General features: G+C 33.1%; 1 protein-coding gene and 1 pseudogene across 2 annotated transcripts; both read left to right on the top strand.

Moving 5' to 3' along the window:
* Window positions 1-4,781: 4,781 nt before the first annotated feature.
* LOC114195393 (uncharacterized protein At2g24330-like) lies at window positions 4,782-9,385 on the top strand. Of its 2 annotated transcripts, XR_003606478.2 has the most exons (6): window positions 4,782-5,252; window positions 6,335-6,479; window positions 7,126-7,235; window positions 8,216-8,636; window positions 8,769-9,099; window positions 9,260-9,385. XR_003606478.2 is itself a non-coding variant. In XM_028085846.2 (5 exons), exons 1-5 carry the CDS (start codon window positions 4,980-4,982, stop codon window positions 9,014-9,016), a joined length of 1,197 nt encoding a protein of 398 aa, XP_027941647.1. In that variant the 5' UTR covers window positions 4,782-4,979; the 3' UTR covers window positions 9,017-9,385. The 2 variants fall into 2 exon arrangements, 1 of the variants encoding a protein (XP_027941647.1); XM_028085846.2 differs by having other exon boundaries at window positions 8,769-9,385.
* An 840-nt stretch (window positions 9,386-10,225) lies between these two features.
* Window positions 10,226-16,916, top strand: LOC146884098 (uncharacterized; annotated as a pseudogene).
* Window positions 16,917-21,606: the final 4,690 nt, after the last annotated feature.

Raw genomic sequence — 21,606 nt, 5'->3', positions numbered from 1 at the left:
AGTGAAACATTTGATTGTGATCTTGTATTGATGCTATGTGTTAATAGTACGAAATTGTGAGAATTGGGGGTTGTTGGTTCTTTGGAAATATTTTTCAGAATTAGCATGGTTAGAGTTGGGGTGTTAGAAGGGGGTAGAATCCAAATTGAATTGCTATGGTTCATAGTTGGTACGAATTAGAGGATATATTGTCAACGGAAATTGGGTTAGTAAACCATGAGCGAATTATTGCCTGGTATTGAATTTGATAACTGAATTGTGTCTTGAACGTCTTGAGTGGGTCGCGGGTATAATAGCCTGGGATTTTTCTGGGTTCTGGTGTACCGCCTAGCGGTACTCAGCTTGCCGCCAGGCGATGACAAGGACAGTGGCACAAGATGTTGTGTTGGTTTTGGTTGGTTGCGAGGGAAGAGGTTGGGAGTGAGTTGGAATAGAAGTTTAGGTCGAGGAAAATGGAAGAGACACGGGTACTTAATGTCCTTGTAGTGGAGACAATAGGAGAATTAAAATTGAGTTTTTACTAAGTATATTAGGCTGGAATGCTAACTTGTAAGTATGAGGTGTAAATGTGTAGGATATGAACTAGGAAATGTTGAGAACCTGGATGCCTTGAGATAAGAATGTGTAATTGGTAAGAAAAATTAAAGGAAAGAAACACCAGTGTACAGAGTGTTAAAGAATGTGAAATGGTATATCTTAATGATGCGTGTGATGATGATAAACTAGTAACTAGTGAAAAGTGTATGAGCCACTTATGTCTTAGAGGATTGGTAAGGATATTGATAGTCATACCTCGCGGGAAATGGGGAAATTTGGTGGGTATAGGTTGTAAGTAATTGAACCACTGTAATGTCATAATTGGATTTGACTACCATTAAGAGAGGGTGCATCGAAAAATTAGAATGCTTGGGGTATAAATCAGATGGTATAGAGTGCCTAAACCAGCAGCTTTTCGCTACTGACATAGCGCCTGGCGGCTCGAGTAAGTGCGTCAGGCGATAGGGACAGCAGGGAGGAGATCTGCATCGCGTGGCGCTTGGCGGCAAGGGTATGCCCGCCAGGCGGTGGTTGAAATACAGTGGCACTAGAAGGGCGCTGGCGCCAGGCGATCTGGGCTTGTGCCGCCTAGCAGCGCTGGGTACTACGCCAGGCAATTTCGCTGCAGGTTATGACTTATGTGCGTTGATTTTAATTGACAATGATGCTACACTTGGATCGGGAGATGTTGTGTCATGAGCGGATAGGTTCATGGATGGTGGTTAACATGTGATGATATGAACGGGGAGGTTCATATCCAGTTACTCTCACGTGAGGATACGAGCAAGGTAGGTTCGTATGTTTCGTGCTCACAGTTGAGAGATGCCACGTGCGGGGAGGTACGGGGCTGGTGAATCACATGTGTTGGACTACGGGCGGGCAGGTCGGTAGAGCAGGACTACGAGCGGGGAGGTTCGTAGAGGCAGGACCACGAGCGGGCAGGTTCGTGTAAGCATCATATTTCCCGAGTCCAAGACTAACCATTTGTGTGATTTGGAGGCTGTAAAGCCTTGAGGTTAAGGTCTTGGCCAAGAACTATGTAGGATGAATAAGATGGGTATATGTTTATCTTGTATTATATATACCTGTTATTTTATTTTTCTCAGCTCACCCTTTTTGTTTGTGTATGGCGATGATCGTGTAATTCGTTACACGGGAGCAAATGTTGATACAGGTGGTGCTGAGGATGTCCTGGCGACGGAGTGAGGGCTAGCTTTGGGATTAGAGTTAGGATTTTTCTCACATGTATTATTTATGCTTTTATTTATGAACACGTATTTTGGGAACTTGTAACACTTTATCGTTTAAGTTATGAGTTCTGGCGCGCTTTTTAATAAAATTTAAATTTTTCCGCGTTGGGATTATTACGAATGCGACTTTTGATATAATTTCATACTTTTATTATTTATTTTTAAGTAATATTCCTTAGGGATGTTACAATATTCGATAATCACTTCTTATATCATGAGGTATTTAATCATAATATCTTTAGATAATTAAGAATTATTTAATAATATCTTTAAGATACAATAGAATCTAATAATAAGTTATTATATCATAACATATTATCTTTTGGAAAATGGGTGTTAAAGTTCATGTCTTAGCTTTGACGATATTGTGATAAAATCAATTGGTAATGAATTTTTGAGTTAAATATGTTTTGGTTCCTTAACTTTCAATGAAAATGGGAATTAGTTCATTTTCAAAATTTTGGTTCAATTTAGTTCCTTAGCTTTATAAATGCGTGAATTTAATCATTTTAGTTATTTTTTTAAGTTTATTTGACATTTCAAATGTGTTTCATAATAGCATTTGAGTTGTTTATACCGTTTGACAAATTTTCACTTCTATGTTAGTTGGGAAACGCCTTTGAAACGTCAAATAAATTTTACAAAAATTTGTTAAATGAACTAAATTCACGCATTTCTAAAAAGAGGAGACTAAATTGATCCAAAGTTTCAAGATCCAATGTTTTAAAGAGAGACTAATTCCAATTTTCACTGAAAGTTAAAGAATCAAAACATATTTAACTCATGAAGTTTTTGAAAATTCGTTGGTAAATTTGTTGATAATTGATTTGTTTTTTTGAAAATTTGTTAGTAATTTTTTAAGTAATTGTGTTTTTAAAAATTTGTCAGGAATTTCGTCAGTAAAATGGACATCAATTTTACCGCCAAATCTGATAATATATTTTTTATAAATTAAATGGAGATGGATGAGAACAAGAAAGGAAGAAGAAAAAATAATGAGGAGAAAGAGGGAGAAGAGAAGGCGATGACGACAATGATGGCAGTGAGATTGGTGACAAAGGAGGAGGAGGAGGAGTCAAATGATGGTGGTAACGAATGCAATGATAGCAACAAACACAAGAACGGTGACAATGGCGACCACAAGGGAGGACCATGAGGAAGAAGAAAAATAGGAAGAAAAAAAAGAAGAAATGGAGAAAAAAAAGAAGAAAACCAAATCATGATATTTACCAATGAATTTTATCGATGAAAAAAAATCATCGATAAATACCGACAGATAATTATCGACAAATTTTCATTATTTGTAATTTTATTTATCAACGAGTATTTTACCGATAGATTTTTAACGGTTTGTAAATAAAAATAATTTTGTTCTAACAATGAATTTCTGTGATTACCCGAATGATTTTAATAGTACTACCAACTTTTCTTGTAATATTTAGGTTACTCATACTTGGTACTTAAATCACATAAACTTTTTAAGTTATTTAGTGGGTTAAGTATATTTTTAATCCCTGAACTTTGGCCAAAAATTGGAATTCGTCTCTGGTTGAAACTTTAATAAATTTTGGTCCTAAACTTTAAAAATGAATGAATATAATCCTTTTAACCCAATTATGTTGACTTTTTTTAACATGTCGAATGTGTTTCATGTTAATATAAGAGTTGTTTACGCCGTTTGACACATTCTCGGCTCAATATTTACTGAGAAATGCGTTCGAAACCTAAAAAATAGTTAACAAAATTGGGTTAAAAGGACTATATTCATTCATTTTTAAAGTTTAGGACCAAAATTTATCAAAATTTCGGCAAGAAACGAATTTCAATTTTGGATCAAAGTTTAGGGATTAAAAACATACTTAACCCTTATTTATTCTAGTTTCTTTAAAAAATAACATCTTACGATTGTATAAATAAAGATTGGTAATTCCAACCCTCCATCCACCCGAAAACATAAAATTATTTTAAGCTTGCACATTATTGAAGTATTTTCACAAATGATTTGTAGGTATGTTACGGATTGACATTATTTAAAATAATCTAATCCCATAATTAGAATTGAAAATAAAAAAATAAATTCCACAAAACCGGATTAAATATTAATAAAACAACGAAAATAAATATCAATATAAGAAGAAAAGTGATCATTAGTCAGAGAAATTATTAACAAGAAGAAAGGAATGAGGTGAATCAAACCAAACTTTGCATACATTTTCCAAAAATGTGATGAAGCTGTGTCATGAAGTTTTATTAAAGAAAGAACATAAAAATAAAAATAAAAAAACTCAGACTGGTACTAAATGAAATACATTTTTATACTCTTCCTCTTATTTTCCTTTTCTCATTGATCTTCATTCTTCTCTCTTTTTTTATTTTAGTTTTTTATTTTCTTACAAAATATTTCACCTCCCACGAAAGAGAAGCAACAATGCGTTTTTGTAACAATAGCTAATAAAAAAACATTATTATTTTATTAATAGTTGAAATCAAAGTGTATGTTTACTATTTCCTTAAATTATACAAGAAACTTCTCCACTTTATCATTTAACATATTCTATAGCAAGTTAATTTAATTTTAAGAAAATAATAATTATATAAAATTCCTCCAAAGTCAACCTACTTTGATCGGTACTCTCTATTTTAATCTCTATTTTAACACGCCACATGATTTGACATCACATCGCACCGTTTTGGACTCATTCATTACACGATTTTTTTTTCTTAAATACAAAAAAGAAATTATAATTTATTGAAATAGTTTTAATATATAGATAATTATAAATTTTAAAACTTTTAAAATTTTAAATCTATATTTTTTTTAACTTTTCCATAACACTAATAGTAAGGTATAACATACAGTAATTAACGGTTGACTGGTAGTGGTAAGTCCCAACTACATCATAAGTGTCATAAAACCATTCGCGGAGCGTGAACTCCAACGCGCGTGGCATCGCGTGCACCAGCAACGTTATCGAAAAACCAAAACCCCAAAAATTTGAATAACCCTCTCTGCCTTCTCCTTCTTCTTCCTCTCCCCCACTACACAACTCCACCCTCACCCTCTTACGCGCGCAAGATCTCAACTGCCGAACATTCTAGAACCCTTTCAGATCGAACACCATCTTCCATCTTCCATCTTCATTCTCTTCTGTTGTTCTTCTGGCGACTGATTCGAACGAAGCGCTGAGAGTGATGGGGGATGAGAAAGCTGAGAAGAAAGAAAGTGGTGCGGTGAAGGAGAATATCGAGAACAATGGAGAGAAGACGAAGGAAGAGAAGAAGAAGAAGAAGGGGTTTATTTCGAGAATTTGGCACGCGATGTTCAGGTCCAACAACGACGATTTCGAGAAGAGGCTTCAGTATATCACCAAAGAAGAAAACGCTGTCGTTGTGAGAATGAGCAACAGATCTCGCTCTTGGAGGCGAACCTCTCGCCAGCTTATTTTATTTTCAATTCTGTTTGAGGTAATTCTTCGTTTTGCTCTGAACTTGCTTGGCTACTGTGGGGAGAGTAGAAATAGTAGATATATAGATGTGAGATTTTGAATTGTTGTTGTAGAGTCTCTGATGATTGACATGGTTGGAATTGTTGTTGAGATATGGTTTTGGAGGCTTCGGACATTATTGATGTTGTGGAGATTTTGGAGAGGAAACTTTGGCATTGCGAGAATTCGCGGCTGCAATTGTGGCTGCTATTGCGGTTGTGATATGATTTTGGAACTTCAAAGACCTTGACGTTGGGAAAAATATTGCCTGCAATTGCGTTTTTGAAAGAGTGGAGAATTTAAATCCTTGGATATGTGAATGAATTAAGCATGGGCTTATTTTCGTTTTTTGAAGAAAATAACAACTTTTTTTCTTTTAATTTTTTTTTTTTGGAAAGATTTAAGTCGTGAATTTATTCGTTTGATGAGTTTTAAGGTTGTTGGTGTTTTAGTTTGTTTTTTTTTTTTTTTTTTTTTGTGGACAATTGGTGGATTGGATGAGATTATGGGATGATTTTGGCTGAATCGGGGTTAAAAAAAAGTGATCTGTATTTTGGAAATGGTCTTGGTAGGTACTTGGGTATTATGAGATGCCTAAGTTCCACATTCAGTAAGATGAGATTCTCTGTGTGGTATTTAAGTTCTCATCCCTTAATAGCTAACTTTTCAAAGTGGGTTCTCCGAGTTTTTTGGTGTTTTTCAATTGGTATTTGAGTTATTGGTGTCTCGAAAAGGAATACTTGCAGATAGTATTAAAGGGTTTGATTCTCCAAATTCTTGGGTGCTTACACGTCTTTTAGAAGTTAGTTTAGATTTTGTTTGGATAAGAAAGTAGAACCATTTTTGGAGTGTTAGTGTAGAGTAGTTTGGATTATGCCATAGATTATTGAAAGGAAATGAAAATGGAATAGATACGAGGTGTGTGATAATGTCTCTATCTTCTATATAGAATGACAACGGGGAATAGCCTCAATTTTTTAAATTTCTCCACTAACATTATTCTTATCTTTCTGAGGGTGTAAAATTAAATGGATTTTACTTAAAATCGTTTTCAACTTTCAGGTCATTGCTGTAGGTTATGCTATTATGACTACAAGATCAATGGATATGAATTGGAAAATGCGGGCAATTCGAGTGTTGCCAATGTTTCTTTTGCCTGCCTTGTCAACTGCTACATATTCAACATTTGTCAGCTTCACAAGGATGTGTGAGTTCCAAACTCATATATATCTCATTCTTTTGCATGTAGTTTTTTGGAAATTTTAGCACCATTTATTTATCTGTTCTACTGAATTTGCCGCTGACTTCTAGGGCCAGTAGAACCTTAATTTAGTGTACCGATTTTTTTTTTCAAATTTGTGCTCATCATTGTTCGAGTCTTCCATATATGGTTTATAGTTGGAAGGGTTTTCACTCCATCACTTTTATTAACAACCTCTAAGTGAGTGAAAAAGTCTATATTTAAGTACTCAGATGAATGAATGCTTTTTATAAAAAATAATTGCTCCTATAGTTTTGCAGCAAGTGCTGATAAAAAAATGCTTGATCTTAACATATGTTTACATTAAGTAGAAGTAGAAGGTCCCCAAGATTATAAGCAATCTTTGTACAAATACCGGAAATGAAATTCTGTGCAGAAAAAAAGGTGAACATGGAGCAGCGTTTATTATACATTTAGTACCATCATTCATAAGTTGTAAAGGCTACCACTGATAACCATAGTCATTTAATTTGTAACATTAGATTTCAATTTAATGGTAGAGTTTTTGAACCTGAAGCTAGTTTTTAGAGTTTGAAATGCCAAGTGCAAATAATATTAGTTTAATTTTAAATAGAAAAGTGTGATTTTATAGGTGATCGCAAGGACCAGAAAATTCTTGAAAGGCTTAGAGCTGAAAGGAAAGCGAAAATTGATGAGCTCAAAGAGAAGACAAATTATTACATTACTCAACAACTCATTCAGGTAATTTTTTAAAGCAATTATTAGTACATAGGTTTCAATATTACCTTTGTTCCTTGTCAATCAGAGCAGACAATATACTGGGATTGTTTTCTTTCATGCTTTAATTGGTGCATACAATGTAGTAGATCTTTAGTGCTTAAGTAAATACTATCTTTTACTTGGTGTTCACACACCACACTTCATAGTATGGTCAAATTCAGTCAAACAAATTGAACCTGTTACAAGTCATAATCATAGCCGCAGCACTTGATATGACCTAATAAAAAAAAAAGTTCTTGCACTAGCGTGACCAACTGCTGCTGAAACCAACGTGCCAATGCCATCACCGCCACACAATTAGTATCAGATGAGCCTTCAAGAAATATGGCGCCTAAAATAAAGGCTTTTTACAACCCAAACATAATATAAACCTAATCAGACAAAAAAATCCCAAAATAAACTAGTTTGAAAGATAAGACAATCACCAAATTGCATAAGTAGGACAGTTATTTCAAAAAGTAACACATAATTAATAAATACTTTGCATTAGGTAATTGAATCATATATTCTATTAGAGCCAAGGGTGTTTTTTTTTTGTCCGGTAGTATTGTCAGATTATATTTTGCTTGACAGCAAACATATAATCGGCTAGCATCACGCTATCTTGTTGCTCATGCAACTGGGAAAAAATTGATTGTATAAGAGCCAAGCCTCTTTATACTCAGGCCGTATCCCATTATCTGTAAAAATAGATAAACTTTTTTACATAATAAACAATCACTTTGAATTTGGTCGCGTCCATTATGTTATTTGTTAACATTAAGAACTTTTTGCCTTGGGGAAGTAAACAAATTGCATGTGCTATGACCAATTAAACACGACTAGTTTCTTTAGTATATGTTCCTGTGCTTTCAAGTGTATTATTAAAAGTCAACTTGATGTATGTGTTTGCAAATAATTTAATATTCTTGTGTATTATACTTGGCTCTTGTGATCCACAGAGATATGACACGGATCCAGCAGCAAAAGCAGCCGCTGCAACTGTTTTAGCATCTAAGTTGGGTTCAGATTCTGGTTTGAACGTGTATGTGGAGGATGAATCTTCTGCTGCTCCAACTGGGAAGACCAAGGATGTTGAAGTTGTGCAGTCAAGTGGTCTTCGAAATCGCAAGCAAGTGAACTCTAGATCCACTAGTCCAGGGACAAAGCCAACAAATTATTCTGATGAACAATTAGTTGGTTCTGGGAAAATTAATCAAACTCAAACTCCTGAGCAAAATGAGCTTGTAGTTGTTGAACATCATCCTCAAAGTTCAGCAATGAATGATGGAGGATGGATTGCTCGAATTGCAGCATTGCTTGTTGGTGAAGATCCAACGCAATCTTATGCACTCATATGTGGTAATTGCCATATGCATAATGGTAAGTCCACTGCCTTTAATGTTCTAGGATTTTCATACACATGCACTGACACACGATCACACAATACAAAGTAATCGCTAATTTTCATTTTTGAATTATAAAATGTGTTTTTATCTTCCGATTTCTTTTCAGGTCTTTCTCGGAAGGAGGATTTCCCATTCATTACCTATTACTGCCCACACTGTCACGCCTTGAACAAACCAAAGCATTCGGAAGAACATACATCTATCCCAAATACTGGTTCTCCAAAAGCAGATGATGGCGAAGAAGTCCAAAAAGCTGGTGCTTCTGACAGCTCAATCTCAAGCGATAATCCTGTAAAAGCGACCCCTGAGATTGAGGAAGTAGCTGCCCGGGCTATTTCAGGTGAAGAAAGCTAGTTAAATGAGAAGCCTCTTTTGGTGATGGACTATTTGAATGACATGTCTTGCCCTTTGTTTCATGTCAAGGTCCAACTGTTAAGGTAAACAACTTTGCAGTTTGTTTCCTTATTGATGTTGTAACAGGAAGAGTTTTGAGATATTACTTTGAAAAAATGCAATTTATAAATTATAATACATAAAGTACATGGCTTTCTTGGCAATTTTAGAATTTTGATATATTTTTTCCTTTTCTTTTGTTAGGATACTCAATTTTAAAATCGGACTGTATACCCAAGAGACTTGAAAACAACTTCGCAGTTGGTTTCCTTACTGTTGTTGTAACGAGAAGAGTTTTAATATATTGCTTTGAAACTTGTGGTTTACAAATTATAGTTCACAGATTACATCTCTTGCTTTTGAGTTGAGGCAATTTTTTGATTTCCATATATTTTCCCTCTTTCTTGGAATAGTTTAATAGATCAAAACAAGAAACAATAAGAAAATTTCATAAATTGGGTAAGTGTGGATGATTTTGGTGTGAGATTTATTTCATAAACATTGTAACTTTGTAATAGCTATGTTATGACTAATGAAAAAATAGTTCTCATTTTATTCTTTTGCAATTTTAATTTATGTTTATTTTTAGTTTTACATTATTGTTGTTCAATCATTCAAAAGCATTTGCCTTATCTGCATTCTCAAATTATCCCCGTTGGTTCATTCTGCGTTTGTGCCTTATCTGCATTCTCAAATTTTCATGTCCTATTCATTTTAATCTTTGATAACCATTTTCAACTATTTGGTTTCATCTAACTAATAATTCTGCAAGTTTCTTTTACGTCATATATAATTCAAGCAACTTTACTTACATTTTATTTCCAATATTCTTCAGATTAACAAAAGATTATTAAATTCTATTTTTATCTTTTTGGTCAAGATGAAGTTTTGATAATAAGTATCAATTTTAATTCTTATGGTAATTAAAATCGTATTTTGATAATAATAAATATCAATTTTGATTCTTAAATTGCTATCAAGTTGAAACTAACAAAGATTGTTTGTCTAAAAAGAATTTACAATCATCATTCTTTTGATTGAGATATTTTTATAAATTTACTTTTTACCAAAAATAAATTGGGAATTTTGGTACAACAATATCGACAAGGCAAAGTCAATCTATTGTGGTATTTTGTAATAACACATGTTGATCCAAATGTGATCACAACAATGGAAAACATTGCTCCAATCACAGTCAACCTTACAAAAAGGTAAGGACTTCAAAACAAATAAATTGAATCGATGGATCTTCTATGAATATATCCAAGGTATGCCTCAATGCCAAACTACACAAAATCCAAATTTATAAACATTACCCAATCTATCAAATTTAGGATTATGGGGAAATTTTTTTATAAATCCACAAATAGGATATTCAAGAAGTTTTGTTACTCGAAGGGGAGGTATATGGGTAGAGGTTTTTTTTATGTGCTTTTAATATAAATATAGAAGGGGATTTAATACAAGTATATTGAATAATATAGGGGACAAATTTAGTGATTTTGGAGAAAATTTAATTTTTAAATGTTTAAAGTTTAGAGTTTAGGATTTAGGTTTTATAGGTTGAATTACATTACTTGATTTTTCCTGAAAAAGGGTCATTGAATGTGTTCCCAATAATATAATAAAAATTTTAAACAACAAATGGAATGGATCATTGTATTTATGATATGGTAAATGACAAGCTTTCAACGTACAGTGATATTAATATATTAAATTTTTTTAATATATTTTAAAATAATAAAATCAGTGTCGTACCTTAAAGACTTGACAAAAGGACAAAACAAAAAATGACAATAGTTTTAAACTTACTAGTGAAATGGTAGTTTTAACTATCAGAAGACTCTAATGATATGAATAGGAGAAGATTTTGCCATTAATCAAAAGGATAATATTAATTTAGATCTTCATATAAACAATAATATCGGTGGACAGAATAGAGACAATGCTACTTATTTAGTTCAAAGAGGACAAGATATTCATAAAATCTCGCAACAAATGAGAAATAACGTAAGGATGCCATGATATAATAATATCGACGAAAATAATAATATTGTGTATGGTTTGAATGTATTGTGTGTCTAATGGAATGCACACAATAGGAATTTATATTATTGAATAGAATTTAATAAAGATACATAATAATACGGAATTAATCATCCTGATTTACGAGATTTTGTAACGGTTGATTTTCTAGAATTCTGTAACCGCTGATTATATTCAAACACCCCCTTCAAGCTGGAGCATATATGTCATATGCACCAAACTTGTTACAAATATACTCAATCTGAGGGCTTCTAAGGAACTTGGTGAATACGTCATCCAGTTGATTGTTAGAGTTGACAAAATCAGTAGTGATTTCTCCAAAGAGCACTTTTTTCTCTAACAAAGTGGCAATCAATTTCAATGTGTTTGGTTCTTTCATGGAAGATCGGGTTTGATGCAATGTGAAGTGCATCTTGATTGTCAAAAATAAGCTTTGTTTCATGGATGTCCCCTATTTTTAGTTGTAGTAGTAGTTGCCTAAGCCACGTAAGCTCACAAGTGGTTGCTATCATAGCACGATATTCTGCTTTTGCACTAGATATGACAATTATATTTTGTTTCTTGCTCCTCCATGAGATGAGGTTACCTCCGATAAGAACACAGTACCCAAAAGTGGATCTTCTATATGATGGTAAATTCGCATTAGAGTAACAAGTGATCTTAGTATTGCCTTTGTCTTCATATAATAATCTTTGTCCTAGAGTCTTTTTTTATGCATCGAAGAATACGTGTCATAGCATCCCAATGGCTATCACAAGGAGCATTTAGAAATTGGCTTACCACACTAACCGCAAAAGTGATGTCAAGTCTAGTGATGGTGAGATAGTTAAGTTTGCCTACCAGGCGACGATATCTTTTTGGGTCTTTTAGTGGCTCCCCTTGACCGGGAAGAAGCTTGATATTGGGATACATAGGAGTATCACAAGGACGATAGTCAAGCATAGTAGTTTCAGTAAGAATGTTTAGGGCATACTTACGTTGATCAATGACAATTCCAAAAGCAGATTCAACAACTTCAATGTAAGAAATATTTGAGAGGGCCCAAATCTTTAATATGAAATTACTGTGAAAGGTGTTCTTTGAGTTATCGAATTCCAGGCTCATCATTACTCGTGATGACAATGTCATCAACATAAACAACAAGGTAAAGACACTTGCCTAAAGAGGAATGGAAGTAGAAGACAGAATGATCAGCCTCACACCTTGTCATGCCAAATTGAATTAAGACAGAACTGAAACGATCAAACCAAGCTCGAGGAGATTGCTTCAAATCATAGAGAGATCGTTGAAACTCACAAACAAGACGAGAACCTCACGAGCAAGAAAACCAGGGGGTTGTTCCATATAAACTTCTTCTTGCAATTCACTATGTAATAATGCAGTTTTAATATGTAGTTGATGAAGAGGCCAATGATGAATAACAGTCATAGCCAAAAAGAGACGAACAAAAGTTATTTTAGCCACAGGAGAAAAGGTGTCCCCATAATCTAGACCAAAAATCTATGTATATCCTTTGGCAACCAAACGAGCTTTTATCCGATCAATATAACCATTAGTATTGCTATTAAATGTATGCATGTGTAATGTGTTATGTTTTTTATGATGCCCATAATAGATTTACATTGTTAATTTGACATGTATGTGATATCCTGAAAATATCAATTTGTTGCCCCAATAGTTGACTAGGTTACTAATATAGTTAACTACGCATATCCTGGAACTTGGTGTTGGACTCTGTCATAATATAGTTGACTAGCCAACTAATGTAGTCGACTAGGTTCGTGTCTGTAGCAGTTGTTATATAAAAATAGTTTCTGCACTTCCCGATAGTCGACTAGCCAACTAATGTAGTCGACTAGGTTCGTGCCTTATAGCAGCTATTAGATAAAAACAGTTTCTGCACATTCTGGGTGAAAATCTGAAAAACCAGAAGAAAGAAAGAGAAGTGCGAAACAGGTTCTTGGAGCTATCTTAGAAGGTCCTCTTGAAGATTTCTATCAAGACATATTCAATTTTGACTTGGCAAGATGAAGAAATTTCAGTCTTGGAAAAGGTGTACTCGATCCATTTTGTAGGCTTTGTTCTTGTGTTTTGATACAATTTGAAATTGTTTGTTTCTGTTGTTTTCTGTCTAAAGCAAGTGTGTGATAGCCTTGCTGTTGTGTGGTTGTGCAAGTGTGTGGATGCCTTGCATTTGTGTTCCTTTTTCTTAGAATTTAGATTTATCAAGTGTATTTGTAAATCTTGAAATTCTTGTGATATAGTGAATATATCTAGTTGTGGTTTGCTAGATGAATTGTACGTAGATTTTTAAGAATCGAACCAATATAAAAATTTTGTGTGTTTTATCTCTTTCTCTCTTTATCTTGCCATAGTATAAATGTTCCATACATTAAGCATCAAACCATACTATTTCAATTGATTCAAAAGCAAAGGTTATTATCAAAAAAATTTCAAAAGTGCTAAAACTGGGCAAAATTTGTTAATACCAATTCACCCCCCCCCTCTTGGTTGTGAAATATTGGAGCATCAATTCTAACAAGTGGCACTAGAGCTGGTTAGTCAAATTTATAGTCGACTAGATCTTGACAGATGGCCAATATTTCACAGACTTTTTCTTAAAGGGCTTCAATAAACAGACCACCCTTATTTTCTGGAGATAACTATCCCTTCTGGAAAATCAGAATGAAGATCTTTTTAGAATCAGTTGATAAAGGTGTATGGGATGCTATTGTTAATGGTCCATTTATACCTACAAAAATTGAGGAAGGAAAATTATACCTAAAGATTTCCTATCTTGGACTCCTGATGAAAATAAACGTGCTCATTATGATGTGAGAGCCAAGAATATAATCTCATCTGCACTAACATCGGATGAATTCTACAGGGTATCAATTTGTCAATCCGCAAAAGAAATGTGGGATGTGTTAGAGGTAACTCATGAAGGCACAGATGAAGTCAAGAGAGCTAGAAAGAACACATTAATTTAGGAGTATGAAAGGTTTAGGATGAAGGTTGAAGAAACAATCTATGATGTGCAAAAAAGGTTCACTCATATTGTGAATCATCTCATACCATTGGGAAAGGTCCTTGAAAAGGAAGAACTGACTATCAAAATACTGAAAAGTCTGAATAGAGCATGGCAGCCTAAGGTCACTGCAATTTCTGAATCAAGAGATCTCACCACAATGAGTATGGCAACCCTCTTTGGAAAACTAAGAGAACATGAATTGGAACTTGGACGTTTAAAAGAGGAAGAGGAAGGAGAGAAAAAGCAAAGCATTGCATTAAAAGCTGCTGCAAAAACTGAAGGCAGAAGCAAAGCCAACAAGGATAAAGAAACTGCAGATCATGAGGATGAAGATTCTGATTCTGAGACCCTGAATCTGATGGTAAAACGTTTTTCAAAATTTTTGAAGTACAAAAATAAATCAAATGCAAAATCTGCAGCGGCAGGAAATAGAAGATTCCCTTCCAAGAGGCAAGAGTCATCATCTAACACTCCAACATGTTATGAGTGTGGCAAATCTGGTCATATCAAACCTGAGTGTCCAATTCTCAAGATCAAAAAGAAATTGGAGGAAAAGAGTGAGGCCACAAGAAAGTCCAAGAGAGTGAAGAAAACATATATTGCTTGGGAGGACAATGACTCTAGCACCTCTAGTGATTCAAGTGAAAGCAATGAAGAAGAAACAAATATGTGTTTAATGGCTGATACAAAATCCTTTGCCAGCAGTGTAAGTGATCTTGAATCTACTGATGAAAGCTATGAAACTAGGTTCTATCAACTACTTGATGTATATAATGAGTTGCATGAAGAGGCTAGAAAGTTGCAATACTCTAATAACAGACATAAAGGTGAAAATAGGTGGCTTGAAAATAGATTAAAACAGCTTGAAACAGAAAATGAAGAATTGAAAACTGAGCTTGAAAATATTGAAAAGCATAAAAGTTGTAATTGCAAAAAAAGTGTGATTAATTGTGAAAATTGCTCTAAACAATTAGAGAGAATCAAATATCTAATGAGTACATTAACTAGATTCACTCTAGGAAGAAATTATCTAGATGCTATGCTAGGTTCCCATAGAAGTGTACTGAACAGAGAAGGCATAGGATATGCAGAACACGAAAATCAACTAGGTAGTCAACTAGAATCAAGGAAATTCATTAACATATGAGTAAACCATCTTCTATTGTATGCTTTTACTGTTGCAAATCTGGTCATACATTGAATAAATGTTACTTTAAGAAGCATGGTGTTCCTAAAGGTAAATATAAATGGATAGCCAAGAATTCAAATGTTTTGTCTAACATGAAAGGACCCAAACTCAATTGGGTACCTGCATCATCTCTTTAAACTACTATGCAGATAAGTCTTGGAGCCAAGGAATCAATGTGGTATTTGGATAGTGGCTGTTCAAGACATATGACAGGTGATGCAAAGAAATTCAGCAAAATATCATACAAAGCAAGTGGTCATGTTACCTATGGTGATAACAATAGAGGTAAAATTCTAGGTGTAGGCAAGGTAACAAGTTCTTCTTCCACTGTCATTGAAAATGTACTGTTTGTTGAAGGGCTGAAACATAACTTGCTTAGTATAAGTCAATTGTGTGATAAAGGGCTGAAGGTTATTTTTGAATTAAATCATTGTTTGATATGTTGTGCATCATCAAATGAAGTAGTATTTGTTGGAAAAAGAATTCAAAATATCTACATGGTTGATTTTGAAAATTCTGATTTCAAATCCATTCTTTGCTTATTTGCTAAAAAAGATGATCCATGGGTTTGGCACAAAAGACTTGCACACATTCACATGGCACATCTAAACAAACTAGCTAAAAAGAAATTGGTAAATGGTTTGCCTAACATTAAGTTTGAGCAAGATAGACTATGTGATGCATGTTAAAAAGGCAAGCAAATCAAAACTTCTTTCAAATCAAAGCAAATTGTTTCTACATCTAATCCATTAGAATTAATACATATGGATTTGTTTGGACCTTCTAGAACTAGGAGCATTAGGGGAAATTATTATGCTTTAGTTCTAGTAGATGACACATTCAAAGTCTTTAAAAAATTTGCCAATGTTATACAAAATGAGAAAGACTTAAGAATTAAATCCATTAGAAGTGATCATGGAGGTGAATTTCAAAATGCTATTTTTGAAACATATTGTGAAGAAAATGGGATCTCACACAATTTTTCTGCACCTAGAACACCACAGCAAAATGGTGTTGTAGAAAGGAAAAATAGGTCCTTGGAAGAATTGGCAAGAACCATGTTGAATGAAAATAATTTGCCAAAATATTTTTGGGTTGATGCAGTAAGTATTGCATGTTATGTGCTAAATAGAGTATTGATAAGACCCATTTTGAAATTAACACCTTATGAACTTTTTAAAGGAAGAAAACCAACTATCTCTCATTTGAAAATTTTTGGATGCAAATGTTTTGTATTAAACAATGGAAAATCTAACATTGGCAAATTTGATTCAAAGGCTGATGAAGGTATATTCTTGGGTTACTCTCTTACTAGCAAAGCATATAGGGTGTACAACAAAAGAACTTTAACTATTGAGGAATCAATACATGTTGCATTTGATGAATGTTTGGAAACCTATACTAACATGCATGAACCTAGAAAAAGCGATGAATTTCTTGAGACAGGGGGATATTTAGCAGAAAAGCCTCAAAATGTTCAGATTGAAGAGAAAACTGTTGATACAACCACAGATAGTCAACTACAAAGTAAACTCAATGATCTGTCAAAAGTATGGACTACTCCAAAGGACATGTCACTAGACAATGTGATATGAGACATATCAAAAGGAGTGTCTACAAGGAAGCAGCTCAGTCAGTTATGTTTAAATGTGGCATTTGTATCCCAAATAGAGCCAAAGACAATAGATGATGCATTCAAGGATGAGAGTTGGTACTTTACAATGCAAGAGGAGCTAAACCAATTCCAAAGAAATGAAGTTTGGGATCTAGTTCCTCGACACCAAAATCAACAAGTTATTGGAACCAAATGGGTGTTTAGAAACAAACTCAATGATAGTGGCTGCATTGTGAAGAATAAAGCAAGACTTGTAGCCAAAGGATATAGTCAAGAAGAAGGGATTGACTATGATGAAACCTATGCACCGGTGGCAAGATTAGAAGCTATAAGAATTCTTCTAGCCATTGCATCAATGTTGGACTTTAAACTCTTTCAAATGGATGTGAAGAGTGCTTTTTTGAATGGATACATCAAGGAAGAAGTATTTGTAGAACAACTTCCTGGTTTTCAAGACTTTGCATTTCCAAATCATGTCTACAAACTAAAGAAAGCTCTATATGGTTTAAAGCAAGCTCCAAGATCATGGTATGAAAGACTTAGTCTATTCTTGATTAAGTGTGAATTTCATAGAGGTAATGTTGACTCTACATTATTTGTCAAAAAATCCAATAAAGATCTCTTATTTGTACAAATCTATGTAGATGATATCATTTTTGGATCCACTAATCTTTCTTTGTGCAAGGAATTCTCTACAAATATGCAACAAGAGTTTGAGATGTCTGTGATGGGAGAATTAACCTTCTTTCTTGGACTACAAATCAAGCAAGTTAAGAATGGTATATTCATCCACCAAGCCAAGTACTGTGCAGAATTATTAAAGAAATTCTCTATGGACAGCTGCAAGGAATCTTCAACACCTATGGCCACTAATTGCTATTTAGATATTGATGAATCAGGTAAGTGTGTTGATCAAACATAGTATAGAGGTATGATTGGTTCTCTACTTTACTTAACCGCTAGTCGTCCGGATATCATGCATAGTGTGTGTGTTTGTGCACGGTTTCAATCATGTCCTAAGGAGTCTCACTTAACTGTTGTAAAAAGAATTTTGAAATACTTGAAAGGCACCAAGAGTCTCGACTTATGGTATCCTAGAGGGGCTAATATATCATTGGTGGGACATAGTGACTCTGATTTTGGTGGCTGTAAAGTGGATAGAAAGAGTATTAGTGGAACATGTCATCTATTAGGTTGTTCATTAGTGTCATGGCATTCTAAAAAACAAGCATGTGTTGCGCTTTCTACCACGGAAGCAGAATATATTGTTGCAGGAAGTTGTTGTGCACAATCCATTTGGATCAAGCATCACCTAGAAGATTATGGCATTCATTTAGACAGCATTCCTCTTAGGTGTGATAGTACTAGTGCTATAAATCTCAAAGAATCCAATCATGCACTCTAGAACCAAACATATAGAAATAAGACATCATTTTATTAGAGATCATGTTGCAAAAGGAGAATGCAAAATTGAATATATTGACACAAATAATCAATTGGCTGACATATTCACTAAACCTTTGGCTAGGGAAAGATTTTATGTACTTCGAAATGAACTTGGGATACTTGATTTAACATATACTACATAGCTACTACCTCATATTTTGTACTCTGCAGTAAATACAGTTAACTATATTGTGTAACATCCCTAAGAAATATTACTGATATTAACGAAATAAAATTCGAATTAAATGTATGCATATGTAATGTGTTATGTTTTTTATGATGCCCATAATAGATTTACATTGTTAATTTGACATGTATGTGATATCCTGAAAATATCAATTTGTTGCCCCGATAGTTGACTAGGTTACTAATATAGTTAACTATGCATATCCTGGAACTTGGTGTTGGACTTTGTCATAATATAGTTGACTAGCCAACTAATGTAGTCGACTAGGTTTAGGTTCGTGCCTGTAGCAGTTGTTGTATAAAAACAGTTTCTGCACTTCCCGATAGTCGACTAGCCAACTAATGTAGTCGACTAGGTTCATGCCTGATAGCAACTATTAGATAAAAACAGTTTCTGCACATTCTGGGTGAAAATCTGAAAAACCAGAAGAAAGAAAGAGAAGTGCGAAACAGGTTCGTGGAGCTATCTTAGAAGGTCCTCTTGAAGATTTCTAACAAGACACATTCAATTTTGACTTGGCAAGATGAAGAAATTTCAGTCTTGGAAAAGGTGTACTCAATCCATTTTGTAGGCTTTGTTCTTGTGTTTTGATACAATTTGAAACTGTTTATTTCTGTTGTTTTCTGTCTAAAGCAAGTGTGTGATAGCCTTGTTGTTGTGTGGTTGTGCAAGTGTGTGGATGCCTTGCATTTGTGTTCCTTTATCTTAGAATTTAGATTTATCAAGTGTATTTGTAAATCTTGAAATTCTTGTGATATAGTGAATATATCTAGCTGTGGTTTGCTAGATGAACTGGATGTAGATTCTTATGAATCGAACCAGTATAAAAATTATGTGTGCTTTATCTCTTTCTCTCTTTATCTTGTCATAGTATAAATGCTCCATACATTAAGCATCAAACCATACTATTTCAATTGATTCAAAAGCAAAGGTTATTATCAAAACAATTTCAAAAGTTCTAAAACTGGGCAAAATTTGTTAATACCAATTCACCCCCCCTTCTTGGTTGTGAAATATTAGAGCATCAACTCTAACAATTAGGTCTAATTTTCACTAATAAACCCAATGATAGCCAACAACTTGTTTGCCAGGAGGTAAAGGAACAAGTTCCCATGTGCCATTAGAATGTAAGGTTGCCATCTCCTTTACCATATAGAATTGTATATGTTCTGAATGTATTGTGTATCTAATGCAGAGCACACAATATGTATTTATACTATTGAATAGAATCAATTATAATAAAATCACATAATCATATGGAATCAATCACCTTAATTTACGAGATTATGTAACGATTGATTTCCTAAAAATCTGTAACCACTGATTATATTCTAAGAGTCTTAAATCAATATGGATGATGTTAGGCCATTTCAATCAACCATTATTTATGTCTTTCTTTTTATTTTATTGCACGAATTAAGTTACCTATAAGGTATACAACTTCCAAATTTATTAAATTTATCAATAAGTTGAAGGAATCAAAAGTTAAAACATAAAAGCATTTTCTAAGTTGGTTAATGAAAAATACATTCACATCGTCTACCATGTTAATACCCAAACTAATATATAATTGAGCACAAGTGGAAGGGAATTTTTATGAAAATTCTTTTGGAAGAAAAACAAGAGTTAGTATCTTTTTTAGGTTAAAATATCTTTTTGGTCCCAATTTTCGACAAGTTTTGTCAAATCAGTCCTAATTTTGTTTTTATGTTCAAATGGGTCCTAAATTTTGTCAATTTTGTTCAATTTGTTCCTTTTTTTGTTAACACCATTTAAACCATTGACGGCCATGAATAATGACTGCCACATGTCATTTCGTGATTTTTTTTTTTAATTTTTTTAAAATTTTTTTAATTTTTTTAAAATGTCCACGTGTCAATCCAACAATGTGCCATGTTTCAGAGTCAATGTTTTATCTTCAATTTGGTCCTTATAATTGTTATTTTTGTTCAATTTAGTCCAATTTTTTGTTAAAATTGACCAATTTTGTCCCTGTCGAAGAGACCAAATTTAATTTTTATATAAAAATTATAATGATGTGAATTTTAATATATTATATAAAAATATTTATTTAAAAATGTGAATTTTAATATGAAAATTAAATTTGGTTTCAATTTGGAGGGGGACAAAATTGGTTCATGTTAACAAAAATTGGGAATAAATTGAACAAAAATCACGAATATAGGGACCAAATTGAATATAAAACATTGACTTTGACACATGACACACTGTTGGATTGACATGTGGACATTAAAAAAATTAAAAGACATTTAAAAAACATTTTAAAAAAAATTAAAAAAAATTAAAAAACCATGAAGTGACACGTGACAGTCATTGTCCATGACCGTTAATGATTTAAACGGTGTTAGCATAAAAAGACCTAATTGAACAAAATTGATAAAAATTAGAACCTATTTGAGTAAAAAATAAAATTAAGATTGATTTGACAAAATTTGACAAAAATTGGGACAAAAATATTTTAATCTATTTTTTTATTATTATTTAATGAGTGCAAAATGATATCATATTGTAAGTATTGATAATTACTTGGTTTACATAACTAAATAGTAAGTGTTATATATATATATATATATATATATATATATATATATATATATATATATATATATATATATATATATATATATATATATATATATATATATATATATATATATATATATATATATCCTTGGCACTAGTTAGCAAGAATGACATTTGTTGGTTTTGAAAATTTTCTTTATAAAAGAAGATAGTTAACCAACAACGTACAAATATGACTTCATAGCAGATAAAGTAAGAAAAAAATGAACAATTAAAATTCAAAAAATAAATATATCAAAACTATGTGAAACATGTTAACAAAGATAAAGTGGCTTATGTTGAAACTATGATTAATAATAACCAACAAAATGAAACTAATCAAAAGGATCATGTTTTATATTAAGGGAGTAAAGTAAGCATGGAAAAGTTTAAAATAAGGCCCATACAATTTATATTTTTTTTACAATAAGAGAAGTATATACACAATACCAAT

This window comes from Vigna unguiculata, chromosome 8 (assembly GCF_037176805.1).
Source record: "Vigna unguiculata cultivar grain cowpea cultivar isolate G323 ecotype 2 chromosome 8, ASM3717680v1, whole genome shotgun sequence".
Lineage (NCBI taxonomy): Eukaryota > Viridiplantae > Streptophyta > Magnoliopsida > Fabales > Fabaceae > Vigna > Vigna unguiculata.
Note: the sequence above shows the minus strand (reverse complement) of the source record. Positions and strands in the feature narration are given on the sequence as shown.